The following is a 20161-nucleotide window of genomic DNA, read 5'->3' on the forward strand; positions in this document are numbered from 1 at the left end:
AAATCGCTGTAGATTTTCAATTACGCGGTAACCAATTGAGGTGTTGCAGCGACGAATTCCAGGCAATACCAGTAAGTGGTTGAGGTTAATGTCTTGTCTTTGGCTTCCAACATGAACGTTTCTTCGGTTCCCTTGTTCAGCACCACAGACGCAACTCCGGAAAAATCTTCAGTTAAATGCCCCCGCCACGGATACCTGGTATATATCTTAAATGCTGCGGAGGAAAGCACTGTTAGCCTGTATACTCCAGTGACCGTTGCAGTGTAGCTTGTGATGGTGTTGTTTTCCTGTGACCATGTTTCCATGCTTGATTTTACAACGTAGCTGACGTTAACAATATCCGATGGGGTTACTCCGGCAGGAATTTTAATTAAATTAAATTTTGCAAGTATCTCCGGAATTCCATTTACTACGTCATCTAATTTTTCCTTGATGTTAGCGAGTTTCATACTGACGATATTAGGTTTCCCGAAGAACTCATCTACGGTATTAAAAACGTTTCTACGAAGTCTTGTAAACGCGCCCTCGTGAACATCATACTCAGCTCGTAACGTGGATAATTTAGTATCTATGGCGGTGTCGGCTGTGTCCACATACTGTTTGTTTGCTGCGTCGTCGTTCGAAGTTGGATCTCTCAGTACGGTTATTTTGTTGTTGTTCATGCTGAGTTCGCCTGTCATTACGTCGCCGGCTTTTTTCACACATTTATCAACACCTTTATCAATACTGTCTTTGATGCTTGCGATTGATATATTCGAGTCTTTGATCCGGCCGCCATCACTAAATGCAACGAAGTTATCCTTGGTAGCTCCAAGAACTCTGCGAATTATATCATTCCACTTAATGTTGCTCGTTCTTAGTTTTCCTTGCCTGTCTTGGAAAATAGCAACTTCATCTGGGTCAACTCCGGCTAGATTCAAAAGATTATCGACTTCATCTCGGGTCGCATATTTTGAGAGATCAACATCTGTGCTTGGTTTACCTCTTCGTGAAGGTCTTCCGTAAATATCCACCATTATTCTTATTGCTGTTTTTCAAATGCTAGCAGTGGGGACGCTAGCGTCCTTGCCGCGGTATATTCATGCACGAGTTTATGAGGAGACGTTGCTGGGTTTCTTGAGATTGCATCAAGAACATTTAAAACCTCCCGTCCGCAAATGGGTGGATCAATTAATGTTTGTGTTGGTAGCGTCGACTGCCACACTGGAATTGGAAATCCTTCCGATTTCTTGACATACTTGAGAAACTCAACTGGCGGTGCTAGCCCGTACGAATCAAAATAGATAATTCCACGTGGATCGATCGCGTAAGCAACCCAGTGAGTTCCCGGACCGGTTTTGTTGTCGAGATTGATAATACCAGTTTCTGGATTATTCGGTTGTTGCGGTAATTGATCTCGCATAAACACACCCCGGAAATGTTTTACACGCAATCGCTTAACAGCATCGAGTAAATCAAAATTGCTCATTGGAAACACATCGTGGCTCCGCGTTCGAAATTTTTTGGATACCATGATGCGGGAGTTCCTGGTAGTCTTAGACCGCGTCCCTTTTTTTTCTTGTATCCTTTTCCCGTTGCCTTTTTTAGTGCCATTCCAGCTGCAGTTCCAACTGCACCGAGTGTTGCGGCTTTTGCTACGGCTGGTGCTGCCGCGGCAATCAACGCTGGTATTGCTGCGAGAAGAGGAAATATTCCACCGGTTTTAGTCATGTCCTTGATAGCTGCAGCAGAGAAATCAAGTCGGACACCGGTTTTTGCCGTTAGTGCCTTATTAAAATGTTTAAGCTGAGTATTAGTCAACGACAATTTGTTTACACCGCCAGTAATTTGATCTCGTTTTAGTGTTATTGATGTCCCGCACGTGCTTGCGTTCTTTGATTGCAATTTCTTCGTTTGACCGGAAGTCAAGGTGACATTAACATGACTGTATGACATTATATCCTAAGTTTGATTTTAATTGCGTTACATGTCGGGGAAACATCACATGTTTTCGGAAATCATTACATGTTTTCTACGGGAGCGTCGATGACCCTCATTCGTCCGCCAACACCTTCAAGCAGCATTGCTTTATCGGAGAGTATAACCGCGACAGCTCTAAAACCAGGGGGGGGGGGGGCCGGCGGGAAACGCGCCCACGTTAGCCCGGAAATGGATATCAACGACAGATTGTTTGGTCAGATCAAGATGTTCCAGTGAAAAGTAATAAATGGGATACAACGATATGAAATCCAGTTGTGATATCTGCAACCCGGTATCAATATTCTGATCACGTCCCATAAATGTCATCAGACGGTGATACGCACGTGCGACCTGATTTCGTTCATAATTTATCAGGATATCCTCGGATGGTTCTTGATGCCCGTTTATTCGCAGCGAAACCCCAGAGACACCAAGTTGGTCAAATATCATATGACTCTGTAGTTGGGAAGTCCGTCTCGCATTTTGCTGGAGTGCAACGAAAATATGTCGCGGCGCTGACACTCCCTGTTGTGATGATATATGCCAAGTAAACTGCCCGGCACCGGCACCTTGAATGGAATCTGTTGTTGTTGTCAACCATGATATCAGTGATTTACCGCCTGTGTCCATGAAAGAGAGTAACCGTTGCTCTTCGACGAGTGATGGAGACATCACTGGCATCCACAACGCAAGCTTGAATAATATTACTTTACCGGCGGCAACACCGTCTTCTCGCCAGATGGCTTCAACATCATCACTTTTTCGGTTAAGTACAACTGTATGATTGGCTCCAAAAATAACCTTTCGGACATTTCTGCAAAATCCAAAGATGTGAGACAGTGGAATTGCGCATGAAAATCTCCTGTTGTCACCTGCCAACATTGCCTTGCGCGTTGCAAACCCGAGATTGTAATCTGGACTAGGCCTTAATATTGAAAATGCAGCACCTGGTCTGGCCGCAAATCCAGCCGGTTGCGGGTCTATAGCAGTGCCTTGTGCTGTTTGGACCGGAATAACAGATCTGTGCTCGGGATGATCAGAATTATCCTTAGCGAACATCATAGTCGGACCAGCTGATCTAGTGTAATCATCTGAGTATCTCGCTAATCCCAGGATTGTTGTGGCAACGTCGACATTATCCTGAATTATTTCAATTTCTCTTCCGTCAATGCTGTATGAGGCACTTTTGAACAGCGCCATGATACCGTTGTTAACAAACCCAACTCGAACATTAGCTCCGTATGGTGTATTAGCGTCGACATCTGTTACAAGTTCACCCGTGACTTCAAGAAATGCTTCAGAGGGGAGGAAATATCTGCTTGTGTCCTGGACTCGTAATTCAATTCGTCCGCGTTGATTAGGTACTGTTGCCTCGTACGAATAATACTGATAATCGCGCACGGAATCATCCTTTAGTGTTGGTGCTTCCATGTCGAATGCGGGATCGGATATGCACTTGAACATTTTTATATAAAAGTTATTATCTTCTAAAACGAAGACCACTAGTATTTCCAACGTGGGATTCCACTTCCTGATATCAGGCTAGTATTTATTTGTTCGGGCGCTTGGGCTACTAACTCTGCGAGTTTCTGATTGGCGGCCTGATTTATTACTTTACTGACATCCGCGGGCATAAGTTCAGTACTGGCCAGTTTCACCGGTGGCGGTTTTTTTGGTCTACGAATTAACCGCGACAGTCTATCCTTGATTGACGCGAATGCGCGCCCGGCAAGATCACCAACAGTTCCAAGGGCTTTATCCTTGACAACATCAATAGCTTTCATCGACAATTGTTTTGCAATCGGGATTGTCTTAGGGGCTATTCTCGAAAACAAACCAGTAATTGTATCACCGAGACCATCTCCGTAGGTTGCTCTGTAGACTGGTAATCGCGAGTTCACTACGCGGACTTGTAGCACGCGCGGCTGAGAATTGTGCACGATCATTTTATTTAATTATTGTCTCTCTAACTAAATTTGCTAGTCGCTGTGGTAACCGTCTGCGAGTTCATCAATGAGTCCACGATAGATGCCAATATCCATGATGCCACGCTGAAATAGTCTCTGACAGATATCTGCGGCTTCATTTATAATTTCCGGAGAGCTGTTTCCGGCACGTCTTCCTCCGATGAGAACTTCCAACCGTGATACATCATCGATGATATTATTAGGGCAGGCAATAAAACCAGACCCTAAACCAGACCCGGATTTTTCCTTGGATGGCGCCGACGATGATTGTTTTTGTTGTCGTTGTTGTCGTTGTTGTTGTTGTCGTTGTTCAACTACCTCTTTTATATTATTCCATAATTCTATGTAACCAGGATTGTTTACATCAATGGGTAAATTATGATGACCGAAATATACCGCTTTTGCCCATTTATTGAAGGAGTCAATTTCTGATAAATGGGCTTTTAATAAATATTTATTTCGTTTTTCAAAATTATTTACAATAAAAATGGGGAAATCCCCCTCCCTTTCTCCTATTCTTTTAAGACCAGCTTGCGTGAACAACTTTCGAGAAGGTTCTTGTGGAACTTCAGTTTTCGGAGTCTGTTGTAACGGAGGAGGAAGTTGATACTCTATCTCGGGTTGATCGATTTCCGTCTCCGTGGAAGGTTCTTGTGGAACTTCATAATATTCTTCCTCTTGTTCCGTTGTTGTTGTGCCGGCCTCTGGTTTAGCTATTTTTCGAGTTGGTTTTTTATGCCGTTTTGTCTGTCGCATTTGGATATCATGTCGATCCGATCCTGACATGTACTCTCGATAAAATGCATCACGGGTATCTAACCGTTCGATGCCCCGTTTTATTTTATAAATCCCATCGAGAAATTGTTGTTTAGATACCTTTTGATTAGGATCTTTTATAAACCTTTCTCGGGAATGATAGGCCTCAGCGGCGGCAGTGCCAAAAGCAATTACTTCATCTCTGTTCGTGACTGGATATTTTTTAATTTCATCCACGAAACCTTCAATGAAATCCGTTTTATAATTAAATCCTTTGATCGGTTTCGGTTGAGCCTCCTTAAGTTCTTTTATTACCTGAAGAAGACTTTGTTGCGGCGCATCAGAATCAGGTTTTCCTACGATAGCTGTTGTAACCGCCTTGGTAGCTGCTGTCACAGGTTTGAATAATTCCTCCGCGGATTCTGCAAATCCTTCCCGGGATTGCTGTCTTAGTTGTAATTTTTGTCTGACACTATCACGGACAGGAAGAAATTTCTTGATTGCGGCCAGACGTTCTCGAGCTAATCTAGTCGTGAGTGATTCTCCGATATTTGTCATTATTTATTTGTTAATGATTTAATTCCGGCGACGTGAAAAATTTCACACTATGCCGAGCCCATCCAAGTATTTCCGCAATGGATGTGAAAAATATTATTAAAACCACGAAAGCAGCCTTGGGGGGAGTGCTCGGATAGAATTGTTTGTTTTATAATTAGTTTCGGTTTGTTTCCCCCCTCTTCTACATCTTTTTTTTTTGCCCTTGTGTTGCTCGGAAAAGGGTTATTTGTCGAAACGGACCCCTCGTTCGATAAATAGTTTTCTGTATGCTTTTATTCTCAATTTAGTTTCGGTCTGTTCACCCCCTCTGCTGCTAAAGTAATAGTTTGAATCAATGTTTCCAGTCAGCAGACATCAAAGTGTGTATACTGACTCTTAATATTGAGTAGAAATAAAGTAATAGTTTGAATCAATGTTTCCAGTCAGCAGACATCAAAGTGTGTATACTGACTCTTAATATTGAGTAGAAATAAAGTAATAGTTTGAATCAATGTTTCCAGTGTTCAGACATTGCATTTTGAACAGTGATAGAAATAATACACTGAAACTCACATTAATACTACTGAACATTTTTTAAATTGCGAGTATTGGCTTATTTATTTGACATAAAAACATTTATAATTTATGCCTTGCGCGCTAATGATGGTATACCATCAGGTAGATATGTGCGTCATTTCACATCTAGTGCTCTCATTTCCAGTTATTACACTACTAAAAAGGGGGAACCTACTCTTTATGCATTTTAACATGGGTTATTACAAGCTATATCTTGTCAGAAATAGATTTATTTTTTAAATCAATCATGTAATGACAGTTCCTGTGTTGTTATTGAATAAAACACCCGAGTAGTTCCGAACTCACTTTTATTTGGCTTTGTGGTTTTGCTATATCTGTAATTGCAATGAGAATTCTGAAAAGGAAAAACTACTCCTTGCATATTATACCTTAGGTTTTTAAAAGCCACATTTCTCATGAATACTCTTAGCTTTGAAATAAGGTCATAACAATTAAGAACATGTTCTAAGCAATTAAAGTAAGTTGGTTGCAATTGCCAAATATCTAAGAAAATCAAGAGTTCCAAATTTATTCAAACTGTTTTTACTGTCAATTCAGTGCCTGTCTTTGTGTCAAAAGCATATTTAAATGCACAAATATTTCATGAAAATTCAAGACTTTGGGAACTTTGTTATAGCATGGGCTGCAATCATTTCACTCCTCTGTCCATTCTTATATCTTAAAAAATAGTGCAAGTCACATAATAGCTGTCATGCATGCACTTCTAAGATTTTCACTATTTTTCAAATCCTGAATTGCCCGTTTGTGAACTAGTAATTCAACCTGTCCATCATGTCAAGGGTCAATATCCTGAAATTAGTATTTCTAAGTTTGTAAAGGAATTTTCTGGGCCTGTTTTTCTTATTCCAACTGCAAAACATCTAACTTTTTTCATTTATGTTTTTCTCAGCAATATTCGAATTAATTTCCAGTCAGTTTTAACAATGCCATCTTTATACACATCATCACCATTTTTGACAGATACTTGATTAGCCTGAGGATTTATTTGTTCACTGTTACTGTGCCAATTGACAGACACATCTGCACGCTGTTACTAGAAGTATTACTGCTAAAATGATGAAAAAGTGAGTTTTCCCTGATTTTGCCATATAATACACTGACCCACCAAGCTTGCACCTGCATCAAGCTAGTGTTCTCCTTACCTTTCTTAGCAACGAATCAGAATCGAGCATGTGAGACAGGAAATATGTGATGCGATTCACAACTACACAAGGAGAACAGATTGGCTGAGAGTAACAACTGAAATTTTAACATTTAAAACGAAATAAACTGCATTCTTCATGAAAAATGTGCTAAAATGAAATTTTTTCTGCACAACTTTGCCCACGAGGAAGTTAAAGTTTTGCAAAAAATCTTGGAGGGATTTTCACAATCATGCATCCTACACGCAACCCTGTTAATGTACTCTAGTAAGACCTTGGATGCATCCTAGATGCAACCCTGTTAGGTGGAGAAGCTCCACTGACAAGGCATAAACAAGGATAAAACATGTCAAGATGTTTTTGTGGCCACTTCCAACAAATAAAGAGCAACTCATGACACAGAGATTCCTCCTTTAACAGGTTGAATAATGCTAGTGGAAAGTAGTTGGCATGCAAGGCTAAGGTTACTAGTGACCTAGTCTCTTGTTTTAAGGTTTCCACTGTTGAAATGGGAAACAGAACTAGGTTTCCATGTATATACTACACCTGACTTGCTTTGGCCTCCACTGTGAGAGGCTTAATTGGCAAGGAACAGTTATGAACCTTCGACCTTGATGCAGAGACCAAGCATCTCAATGTGCGTGGGGAATGCCTCACCACCTTTTACATTGTCAAGCAAAGATCTGACCTTTATGAAACCTTTGATGAAACCTTTGATAAGAACCTTAACTGTAACTGAGTGAGGAGCAACAATAGATCTGGTTGAGAGTTAAGCCCAGAAAGTTTCTCCAAAATGGATAGAATTTATTAGTCACCAGAGTCAAGGTTTGGGACACTGATTACTGGAGAAAAAAAAGTTAAACTTCGTCTACCACTTGTCGAAAAACCAGGTCAAATCTCCGTCTCCTGCTGTATCAACAGAAATAATGGACCCAAAAGAAGAGCATTTTTGTATCAAACGAATTAGAAATGATGAGAACAGAAAGGACATCATCACCTTTTTTTATCTCCGGGGAGGCAGGACAATGCAACCCAATGTCTATCTGATGCAGGGGAGACTTAGGGATAAGAGGGACCTGAAACAGAAGGTGGAAAAGAGAGACTTTCCATCCTTTAGGAGTGTTTGGGGAAAGAAGGCCTGACTCAAGGACATAAAAAAAAAATGTAGATCCATGACCTGCAGCATCAAACTCTACCATATGGCCAAGGTCCCGAAGGCCATTGTGGCAATGCTGGGAAAGGGCCAAATACTTCCCTATGACCTGTGCCTGGTGACCAGTTGGGTGATTCAGATCTATAGGAAGATCTTTCCCAAGATCTAACAGACGTGACCTGAGTTCTCCCTTTACTTGGTGGATAGATTCCATTGCCGACAATCAGCCAGAGACTGAAAGAGTGCTGCTCTCCCATTATGAGGTAGGGGAGGAAAGGTAAGGGAAGCGACACAACTTACTTTCAACATACACAAAGCCGTGGGCAAGTACGGGGTTGTTTCTCCCTCTTAAGGAAGGGGGCGACTCACAAAAAGAGAAAGTTAATCTGGTTCATTATAGTTTACCTGCTTGAGTCAAGAAAATGTGGCAATGTGATTATTAAATTGTGACATATATCTAGATTATCTGATTAACCAGAGTGTTCAAAATTAGTACCATAGCTTTTAATTTAATTTGGATGAATAATGATAGCAAGTTTAAGGACAGAATTTCATTTTAATGTTAATATTCATAAGCATGGCGATGTAATAACTACTGAGTTCATAATACATTAGAAGATAAGTGAGAAGGGTCCCATATCAAACTGCAATAAGGGTCCCTTTTCTTGGAAAGATAGAGATGCCAACACCCCTGTTATTCTGGGTCATCAAAATCTGAGTTTATCAGTGTAAATTCCAAACAAGTAAATAATTATTTTATTTTTCTAGCCCTGCTGTATGGTTGAATAACAATTATATACAACATGAGATCTGTGAAATGAAACCCAAACATTGTAAAGCTCTAGAGAAAAAAAAAAGGTCCTTACAAGGCTAATGTAAAACTGAAACCTGGTAAGGTGCTGATATTAACCTCTAACCATGTGCACAGGTACTGACCTATTAAAAAGGTTAATTGTCAAAACTGAGCACCACACACATGATGTTTACCTTAAGCCGCTTGGGCTCCTTTTGCACTGGGGTCTGTAGCTGTATAAGGTTGTCGCGTGTGGAAGGTTTTAGGATGGAGTGAACAATAATTGGGGTTCCAGGCTTTTGGAATACAGTTCTCTCCCCTTGGGACAAGGGACTGTTCTCATCACACCCTAAGAACTGAATCAGATTCTCTTGATCAGTCATTTTCACATGGATCTATTATGACACCTGAAATATAGCATGATTTGATCAACATCAAAAAATCCTAATGAAATCATTAGAATAATTGCCAGGTATTAGTAGACAGAAATTTGCAAGTCTGGACCAGACCAGATTGATAGCATGGCGTGATTGTATTTCCTAATCCAAAATATCATCATTTAGAAAAAAATTTAAAAGATAGTTCCAGTGGACACACACACGTACGCACACATACAAATTGCTAACTTACATTTCATAAAATACGAGTATGAACAGTACAAATTTTACATCCATGTATTTTGACATAATCTCTCACTCAGCTGAGGTGCAAAGTCAAGCATTTACCCATCATAATGATAATCATCAAACTGAGGATCTTATTTTTGTCCATCACATAATCATCGAATTTAGGATCTTATTTTTGTCCATCACATAATCATCGAATTTAGGATCTTATTTTTGTCCATCTGATAATCATCAAATTTAGGATCTTATTTTTGTCTATCACATAATCATCGTATTTAGGATCTTATTTTTGTCCATGACATAATCATCAAATTTAGGATCTTATTTTTGTCCATCACATAATCATCAAATTTAGGATCTTATTTTTGTCCATCACATAATCATCGAATTTAGGATCTTATTTTTGTCCATCTGATAGTCATCAAATTTAGGATCTTATTTTTGTCTATCACATAATCATCAAATTTAGGATCTTATTTTTGTCCATCACATAATCATTGAATTTAGGATCTTATTTTTGTCCATCTGATAATCATCAAATTTAGGATCTTATTTTTGTCCATCTGATAATCATCGAATTTAGGATCTTATTTTTGTCTATCACATAATCATCAAATTTAGGATCTTATTTTTGTCCATCACATAATCATCAAATTTAGGATCTTACTTTTGTCCATCACATAACCATCAAATTTAGGATCTTATTTTTGTCCATCTGATAATCATCAAATTGAGGACCTTATTTTTGTCTATCACATAATCATCAAATTGAGGATCTTATTTTTGTCCATCACATAATCATCAAATTGAGGATCTTACTTTTGTCCATCACATAATCATCGAATTTAAGATCTTATTTTTGTCCATCTAATAATCATCAAATTTAGGATCTTATTTTTGTCTATCACATAATCATCAAACTGAGGATCTTATTTTTGTCCATCACATAATCATCAAATGTAGATCTTATTTTTGTCCATCACGTAACCTTATTTTCAAACACAAACCCTAATGTGTGCCTCAGTAATGTTCTTGTGATACTGGTGATAGGTCTATCTTTAAGTAATTCATCACACTTAAAATAATAATAATAATAATAACATGCAAGCCTCATGGATTGTGACAATAAAGGAGAAGTCACATGATGACTTTTTGATTGCCCACTGATGGCAACATATTCCTAGCAACAAAACTGTGTTGCATCATAAGAACCATCAAGCCATCTGACTGTAACTGAAGGCCAGCTGGATCAACAAAGAAGGCATGTAATTCACTGACTGCAAGTCGAAACAAATGCTATCAGAAAATAGGTTTTGTATGAACAGAACTCCATTGAAGTCCTGTCTAAAGGCTCAAATCCATTTGAAGGTAAAGAACCCAAGAAAGATTCCAATTATGAAAATAATGTGAGTGATTTAGGCCTATTATTCAAAGTGGGAGAAAGAGTCATAGAGATCTTTGTTATGACCAAGATCATCATTACAATGATGACAGGATACACCCTTAATAGTAACAAGAGCCAACTTGAACAGAAAGAGAATCAAAGGTCTGCTACTTGTGGGACAGAGGCACTCAAATAGATGTTTTTTTACTTTGCACCAGTCCCTGAAAATGTGCCACTTCCCTTCCTACTAGCTTGTGTAATTCTTTCCATGACAAGGGTTGAACTAATTCTGCTGCAAGGCTCTCCATACAAGAGCAAAGCACAAAAGAGATGTTCCGGGCAAGGAATGGAACATGTGGCTCAAGGATATTTGAGAAAATTTGACCTGGCCAGGATCTTCCTGGGTAGATGTATTGCTAATCAAGGGTCAGGGAAGGATGTGCATTGCCTGCCTTGTCTTCAAGTCTTAAGAAAAAAAAATCGCCAGATACCAACAATGAAAACCTGGTCCATCATACATGAATTGCAACTTAGATTCAAAATGGTGTGCAGAACGTCTTCATCTACCATATAGAAGCAGGCAAAGTCTGACTGACCGCAGTGCAATTCTTGTCTAATGCCAGGAGACCTATAATGAAGGCATCAAACTGGCTTTACACCTGTGAGATTGCAAAGAACACTGGAAGTTGATGGATCTATCAATATGATCCCTGGCAATGTGAACATTCCATGGCTCTACTTGATGAGGCATAGGACACAGGTAACAGAAGCCATAAGGTCAATGCACAGTATGGATCAAGAGCTTGATGGCTGGACGATATGGTTGGTAGCCGATACAGCATCAAAAGTGAGGTGCAGCTAAACAATATGTATCAAGAGCCAGATGGCTGGAATGTAGTCAGGGTCAGCAGCCAAGGTGGCATCAAAATTGAGATGTGGCTAGGCAGTATGGATCAAGAGCCAGATAGCTGTCAGATCTTCAGTTATATCTGATTGATCAGGTTGACCTGATGTTTACCACATTCTTTACTATAAGGTTAGTAACAGATTTTGTCTTCTTGACAACTTATTTTTCTAGAAATTAACTTTTGACCCTCATCATAGTTCTACCTTTGTGTATTGGTTTTTTTTTTATACGTAATCTTGTTTACTTGAAACATTACTCATTCTTGCAATAACATCTAAATGAATGCAACCACTTAATCGTGATAATAATCAGATGATGAACTTAATTAACATTAACATTAATCTTTAATAACTAAAAATTCTAGAATTTTCGACTCTGAACTGACAAGTCTTCAACACGTTGATTAAAGTCTTCAACATGTTGATTAAGGTAATAACTGTAGGTACAAATGAGTCTTTCAATTAACATTTGGAGCAAGACTCTACAACTTCATATTCTTATGAAGAAACTTTTTGAATGAGTGATGCTTGAGTAACTCGATTAATTGGAACACCACTACTTTGGAATTACTACGACTTCAGGAAAGGACATCCTGAATTACATTACTGTGATCATCTCCACATAACAGACCATTACAGACACATCAACACATTCAGAGTCAAAGTTTTTGGGAAACACCAGCTGATTTTAATTAGAGCTTTAATAATTGACTGGTGAAAGAACTTTTTTGACTCTTTGGGATTTGATGCACACTTCTGAAAGTTCTTTTTAAATTTTCACTTTGCACTCAACGGAAATAATTTATTTGATGAGTTTTACAAAACTTGGGTTTTGCTCTTTTCCATTACACAGTTTAAAACCATTGAGTCATAAGTCAGTCACCAACCTAATCCACACACAATTAACAACTTTAGTACAGAGTTCACTTTTAAAGTAAATAGTTAAAGTGTTTCCATACACCACATAAAATGTTTTGTTAGACCTTTTCAGTAAGGCAGTCAATTTTTCTCTTTTGTTGTTGTAGGGTTTAATGCCATTTTTTGAACACAAGATTGACTATACATGGCAGTCAGTATAGATGGGAGGAAGAGCCCAGGAAAACCCCAGAAGGAACCACCGACCCATGAGAAGCTATTGGCAAGATTTCTCACATACCCACATTGACCTAATCTGAGTCGAACCCATGCCGACAGGTGAGATGGCAGTGATCCATAATGGTGAGCACTTTAGACCACTTGGTCACTCTGTAAAGGAAGATGATGACTGTTTGGATGTGGAAACGAACCCTCCCATCTGCTGGGGCGTACTAGACACCCCCTGTCCCTCATCGATTTCAGTACCATTGTAACTCGTCAGAGGGAATAATATCAGTTGATTCATTTGTTCGAATGTTCAATGTGATCCAGAGTTCTTCAGTAGCACTATTATTAGCAATGATAGAGAACTTAATTGGACATACCAATTACATACTCTACAGCCAGTAAGGATTAACATCTTCATCTAATTGGCAGTACAGGCATTTTAAACTTAATTCTGCTCTATAAGCTAGACCAGTTTTCAGTAAGGTGTAACAAAATACCTTTTACTGCTATCATCAAGCTGAAAAGCATGCATTTCAAGTGTGATTCAAGACTGATAAAGCAACAGTAAACATGATGTTCGACTATGCCTAAAAAAAATTAAAGTTAATTTGAACCTTAATTACCTCTGGTACAGTTTCATTGACTTAAGTTCCAGACCCTACAAAGCTCAATGGCCATCTTGCCACGCCTCAACTCGACATAATCCTTAAAAGAAATTAAATTCATGTGGGTCGTCTTGGCGGCAATCATCTTTCCCACCATGTGCCATACATGAAATCAAAACATTTTTGTCCTTATTGCTTTTTCCCCTCAAGAATCTAAATGTTCTCTTTTATTTTTCTGTACTATTAAAACTTTCTAAAAGGTTTACTGTCCCTTTTGTTCTGAAATTATATTGCTCGATGGATGCAATATTAAATAAAAAATTAAAATAAGCAAAAGCTTGATCATACAGATATTTCACATCACAAAACACATGTAGTTTAAAGCATCTGAGGTAATCCTGTAAAGTTTGTCTGGTTCACTGACCAACTCCACTGGATCTAGTGTGAAACTAAAATTTGAATAAAACAGAGACAAGTCAGTATCCAGATTTTATCACATTCGTCTTTCCAAAATTTGTGCTTTTATTCTCTAAGTCCATATTTTATGGATCTTTTCCGTAAGACTTACAGCAAAAATAGTAATAGTTGGCATGTCTGTATTGGTTTGGTGTGAGTTGAAGCCTTCAGGTTCAGCATGGCTAGATCACATGACTTATGGTCATCTATAAATAGAAACCACCAGTCCCTCATCAAAGATGTAGTTATTAATGTTTTGAACAAGAATAAAAAGTACCATGGTATACAACGGAGGCCACATTTTATCCACAAGATGCTCTTATATTGGCATTAAAATATTTCTCCAACAATAAATAATAAGGTTACAATTGGAATGCACAACATGATAAATTAAGCAGTTATAAATTCTTTCAGCTGGGTTCATATCTTGAACAGTTTCAGATGAGTGCAAATTTTGATGATGTAAGATGGAGTGGCACAATATGTTATCTAATTTCATGGATTTTGTTTTTGTAATCATATCATTATATGTTTTTTATCTTATAGGTGTTGTCTAATGTTGTAAAGTGCTTATAGCTTCTAAAGATTAGGCGCTATACAAAGTCCTCATTATTATTATTATTATATCAAGAAACCCATGCCCTTTAGACAGGACATATCAGGGACACTATGTCCCTTAGACAGGACAAATCAAGAAGCCCATGTTCTTTAGACAGGACATATCAAGGAGCCCATGTCCTTTGGAAAAAAAGTCTTGTCCAAAAAATGAGGTTTTTCTATCTCTATTTTGTAGAGCAACTAGATATTCCAGATTATTTGGTATCACTGTAGAGCTACATCTGTCTACCTTTCTATAATACCACCCACTTCAGTGTATCATACATGACCAAGACACTTCAGAGCTCGGCAGAAGGCTACTACTTCAACATAATCCTATTTCAATATTCCCACCTTCCATCACATTCCAGCCAAATGAAATGTATGTCAGCAGAACATGAAAATGTGTCCATTTGCAAGTGTCAGATTTTGATTCCATCATGATAAAAACAGCAAAGTATATCAATCATACTTAATTTCTGAAAGTGAGATATTCCTGAAAATATGACCTCTCGTTCTATTGCCAATTAACTTGGAAGCATGCTACACAAGACCATTATTTAGGAGGTAAAATGACATAAAGTCACAGGATAAAATGTCATGGACAAAAGGTTTTTAAAAAACCACATAGGACAAAAAGTCCCAAATCAGATCTACATTATTACGATGAACAAGGACAAAAAAGCCAAAAGGTCAAAAAGGTCACAATTCATATTTTTATTGTAACTATGAGAATGTAGGACAAGAGTTACATGACAAAATGTCACACTTGAAAACCTGTAATTCTATAAAATAGTAACGAATAATGATGAAAAAACATACTACACAGAATTTGGAGCAGTTGTGTTCGACAGGAAGGCATGGTTTTGACAATATTTCAATAATTAATAGCATGGCTGGCTTGCTTGCGGATTTGTTATACAGGAAGGGTGATGACAAGAATAACAATTGGCGGCATGGTTTGCTTCTTTAATTACTGTGTAAACATGTGTAAAAATGTCTGGTCTCGATCAAATTATAATTTATGCAGGAAAGGGTGGTTTTGACAATTTTGCAAGTACAAATTTTCAGATGTATCAAAACTTGATGTAATAGGACAAATAAATCATTATAGAATATGTTAATATACTACAAACAACATGAACACAATCAATGTTTCATATATGGCATTAGTAAATGTAAATTTAACATTTTTGCCTAAAAAGTTAAACAAATTGAATATTACAAATTGTTGAATAAGGAGAGTGTGCATATGGTGGTCCTAATTCATGCTGTAAGACTTTAAAACTACATGTCATATTGTGACTTGTTCACCTATATCCTTTTTCATAACTCCCACAAAATTACTGACATTTTTTCCTGTGAATTTTCATCTTTAATAACCGAGAATCATACTGGTGACTTTTTGTCCTACAATTTATTTAGGCAGTAAGACGTAAAACTAACAACGTAAATATAAAGTGCGACGTCTTACACTGTAAGTCAACACTTCCCAACGCCGTTCTTTTGTAGGCAGTAAAAAGTCGCACCCAAAAACATAAATATCAAGGGAGACATCTTACATTATAGGACTAGCCTACCCTTCTAGCGGTGCAAAATTAGTCAACGATTCCTTTTGTGTCAGAACTGAGGGTCAGACTGAATACAAAACAAACCTTAGTGTCAAAAACAAGGGGTCAAATTAAGAAAGTGAGAATCTGGCGCATGAGAAACACTGCTCTTATGTATTACAGGATCAAAGTTTCAAACTTTACAACACGTCGTTTTGGTACGGTTGTTGGGTGGTTGGACAAGACTTGAATTCGCTAGGTCTAAAGTAGCAGTTACTTTTGAAATTGAAAACAGGTGTTCTCTGACTCCAAGCAATGTTTACGTTGTCTGGACTGTTGACATTTCGATCTATGCATACAGTACTGTAACTGTTTCGACTGATACGATATATATAAAAATACAATATTTATGACAAATGAAACAGGAATCCATATGACGCAATTTATAAGTGAAAGATTAGACCTGTCCTTAATATGTCGAGAATCAATTCCAGCCGATCAGCTTTAACAAATGCACATTTGTCAAGAATTAGTGTTTTCGATAGGCCGAGCGCAAATTTTCAAATTCCCGCATTCATAATGCGCATGCGTGCTGTACGACATGGCTTAAGTTCTGAACAGGCCATCTTTCAACAATTTCAATCCGGAACAACACTTAAGATCGATCCTCGTTTTACGGTATCACGGTACCAGTTCTTTTTCCACAGACCTCAATGCTAATATTTTGTGAAATAAATTAACTTTCTGTCCTACCTCAGCATGCATGCCACACACAGTCATAGAGAACATTGTTAGATTGTCGATTTGACAAGGACAAAACCGGGTACTCCAGTGCGTTTAAGAGAGAGAACTCTGCTGGAACTAGCCAGGGGTAAGAATTATCTAGTCACAACAGACACATTATCAGGCATGTGTACCACATTTTAAAAAAAAAATCATACAAAATACTAAATATGATTTAGATATGAATTAACATAATCTCACACGTTGCCAAGAGGCTCAACTTTTGTAAGCCTAACAGAAAGTACAACTCTTACATAATGCACCAATCACAGCTAGTGTTGTTTATTTCTGAATACAATGTTCCCTACACCTTAAGGTCTCACTGGATAGTTTCGTATTTTGACAACCCCCTAATTTGTAAGGTAGAAGGCATGAGCCTAATTATCACAATCCTAGCATTTATCAGTTCACACATAAACTAAATCTGTAATGTGGTTTACATTTACTTTGAGTTAGGCTTGGAAACTGGTTGGCTTGTTGGTGAATGCCTGTCACAGTTAGATGAGCATTGGAGATCAAATGTAAAACTTGGGTTGCAAATGAGCATCAGACTTGGCTTATGTATTTACATGTGTCTGCTACAGAGGTAAATATAGAAAAATGTAGATGGTTGAGGGGTGATGAAAAGCATGCTAATTTGTTATAGTACTAGTGAACTTTATTCATGCATAAGGGATATACTGATTATTTTAGCTGTCTTGTCACATGAAAATATTCTAAATAGCTCTTTCCTGTCAAAAATGAATGTAAAAAAGAGGGGTTGGTGGTAGTGTTGGTTCAGTATAAAAGCCACCAGTTGCATAAGGAATTAACTTTAATACCTCAGTGAGAATCTTACAAGCATTCTATTAAGAAAAATCATTAGTTAGTTTTTATTTGTATCTTTAATGCAATATTATTATCATTTTTCTGCAAGAGGTGATTGTCAGATGAAAATACGCCCAAAAAACTGTCCAGTGAAATCTAAGCTCTGCCCACCTGGGGTTGTACAATTGGTACCGTTATACCTATAGGGAAGAACAGACTCACATTGTATCCATGTAAATGCACATGTGTGGGCAGATTTATGAACTGTACTAGTTTGATGCAGGAAAACAAATGGATGCTGAACAGTTTGGGTCAAATATTGACAGTCATTTAACCCTGGTAGTTTGGAAGCCATATATTTACAGATGACGTCTCCTTGCTGTGTATGCAGGAACCATATATTTATGGTCAAACGTCACCTAGCTCTATGTGTGGATAGCATATTTTTATGGCACAGGACAGTGACATCTACGGATGTCCAATCTAGGCCAATCATTAACCTTTTGCTAATAATAACAGGTAGATATCATATGTAATTGTCTTGAAGATCATGACTCTGCATCAATGTAATAGAATATCAGTGGAACAAATATTCAAACTGACTTATTTGCCCAGGAAAGTCTGTTATCAACAGTGGACATTGATGTAAAAAATATGGTGGCTGTTAAGTAGCTGCAGTCTCGCAGCTGTCCCATACCCAGTAGGCACTGATTACTGTATATATGTATGGGATAGTCCAAATTAGAATAAAGTTTGTTAGGGCTTTGTGTGGAGGAATAAATAGCAATATGCAGAGTTTTCCAAGTATGAGAATTAATTTTCTGCAGGAATATACCATGTGATGATATGAAAGTGCTCTGATACTATCGTATGTTGATAAATAAGTGCTATAACATGGCCATCCCATTCAGTAACAACTTAAAGTTCCACTAAATCAACAGAGCCTTTTCTTGTATTGGGTGATACATTGTATCATCAGGAGCGAGAACTGTACAAGCTTGAAAGGTACCAACCATTCATTTTATACGGTGGGGAGGGAGTGTCAATTCCAGCATATTCCTTCCTTGCCTATCATTTAAAAAAAATTAAAATCACAATATTTCTATTGCATAATAAAGTTTATTTTGTTCTGCTTCTCTGTCTCTTTCTTTCTCCCTCAACAGTCAAGTTGAAAAAGAAATGGACAAGAGAGAGACAGATAGATTCACTTCCTAATTTAACCCACTCAGCAATGTGAAATGTATGTGACTTTGGAATCTAATAATCAAGACCTTCATCCAATATCTGAACTTTCGACCTGGCAGAAATCTTTATCAGTTCATTTTGTTTCGTTTTAACAGGGCTAGTTTCCAAGGTAGCCAGTGAACATAAAGAGCTTGATCTCATTTTTTCCCTCAAATGTTTGACAATGTAGAAATTATGATCTGTTAAGATTGTTGCTGAGAAATTTAATTTCAAATATTTTTGGCAAGTTGCAATTATTAATTATCATTGAAAACCTCACAACTCTTGCTCCATAATTTATAATGAAGGAGAAATATTTGTTAATTTTTGGTAATAATGACTTTCAGCCTCTCAAATGTACATCTCCACTCACAAGAGTACCTGATAACCAATATCACTATCATACATGTGTACCGGACACAAGAGCTCCCAAGTGTTTCAAACTCCATCTCAGTGCTCATGCAGTTGTTTATTTCTGCCTCACTTGGCTGTAAAGAGGAGACCCATGTGATCAAGTGGTCTAATGCACTCTCCATTATGGATCACTGCCATATCATCTCTATCCATGTGGGTTCAAGTCTCGGATTCGGCTAATGTGGGTATGTGAGAAAGCTTGCCAGTAGCTTCTCGTGGGTCAGTGGTTCATTCCGGGTTTTTCCCGGGTTCTTCCTCCACCATTAATACTAGTCGCCATGTATAGCCTATTGTGTCCTGAAAAATGGCATTAAACACTACAACAGCAACAACAACAAGTTGGCTGTAAAGATCAAATTTTTGGCTGTTTCATTACCATATATAACCAAATATTGGTACACTACTCAATTGTGTCACAAGAAGACCCAAACTAATGGCTGTGATAATATTGCTCTACCTGATGATATTGCATTCAAATCATTCAGATGTAGACACTATAATGTAAAAGTATTAAATACATGTACGTCTATTTGGTAGGCCACTGACAGTTGCTGAAATAAATAATTTTTAAAAAAATGAGTTTCCAAAAGGAGCCCAAACATACAATAAAAAATACAAATATACAAGATGAGAAAGCTGACAGACACAACCCATACAAATTACCCAAAAAATACTTAATTAATGAAAACAAACAAAAAATTAAAAACTGTAACAAACAGCATTGACCTTGGACGAATACACTCTGGGTAACTAACTACACTTAGGAAGGTGGGCCAAACTCTAATGGTCTGAAAAGATCAAAAGAGGGATGCCCGCACCCAA

The 20161-nt window shown here is 37.9% G+C and overlaps 1 protein-coding gene across 1 annotated transcript in view; it reads right to left on the bottom strand.

The window, feature by feature from the left end:
- LOC149794869 (uncharacterized) overlaps window positions 1-16681 on the bottom strand; it is a 116551-nt gene extending 99870 nt beyond the window's left edge. Inside the window, exons 1-2 of the mRNA XM_089964512.1 lie at window positions 16575-16681; window positions 9099-9311 (exon numbers count right to left, since the gene is read on the bottom strand). Of these exons, the coding sequence (XP_089820638.1) occupies window positions 9099-9287 (189 nt within the window). The 5' untranslated portion in view covers window positions 9288-9311; window positions 16575-16681. The remainder of the gene's footprint in view (window positions 1-9098; window positions 9312-16574) is intronic.
- Window positions 16682-20161: the final 3480 nt, after the last annotated feature.

Source organism: Sinohyriopsis cumingii, chromosome 7 (genome assembly GCF_028554795.1).
Source record: "Sinohyriopsis cumingii isolate HCF-2022 chromosome 7, ASM2855479v2, whole genome shotgun sequence".
Taxonomy (NCBI): domain Eukaryota; kingdom Metazoa; phylum Mollusca; class Bivalvia; order Unionida; family Unionidae; genus Sinohyriopsis; species Sinohyriopsis cumingii.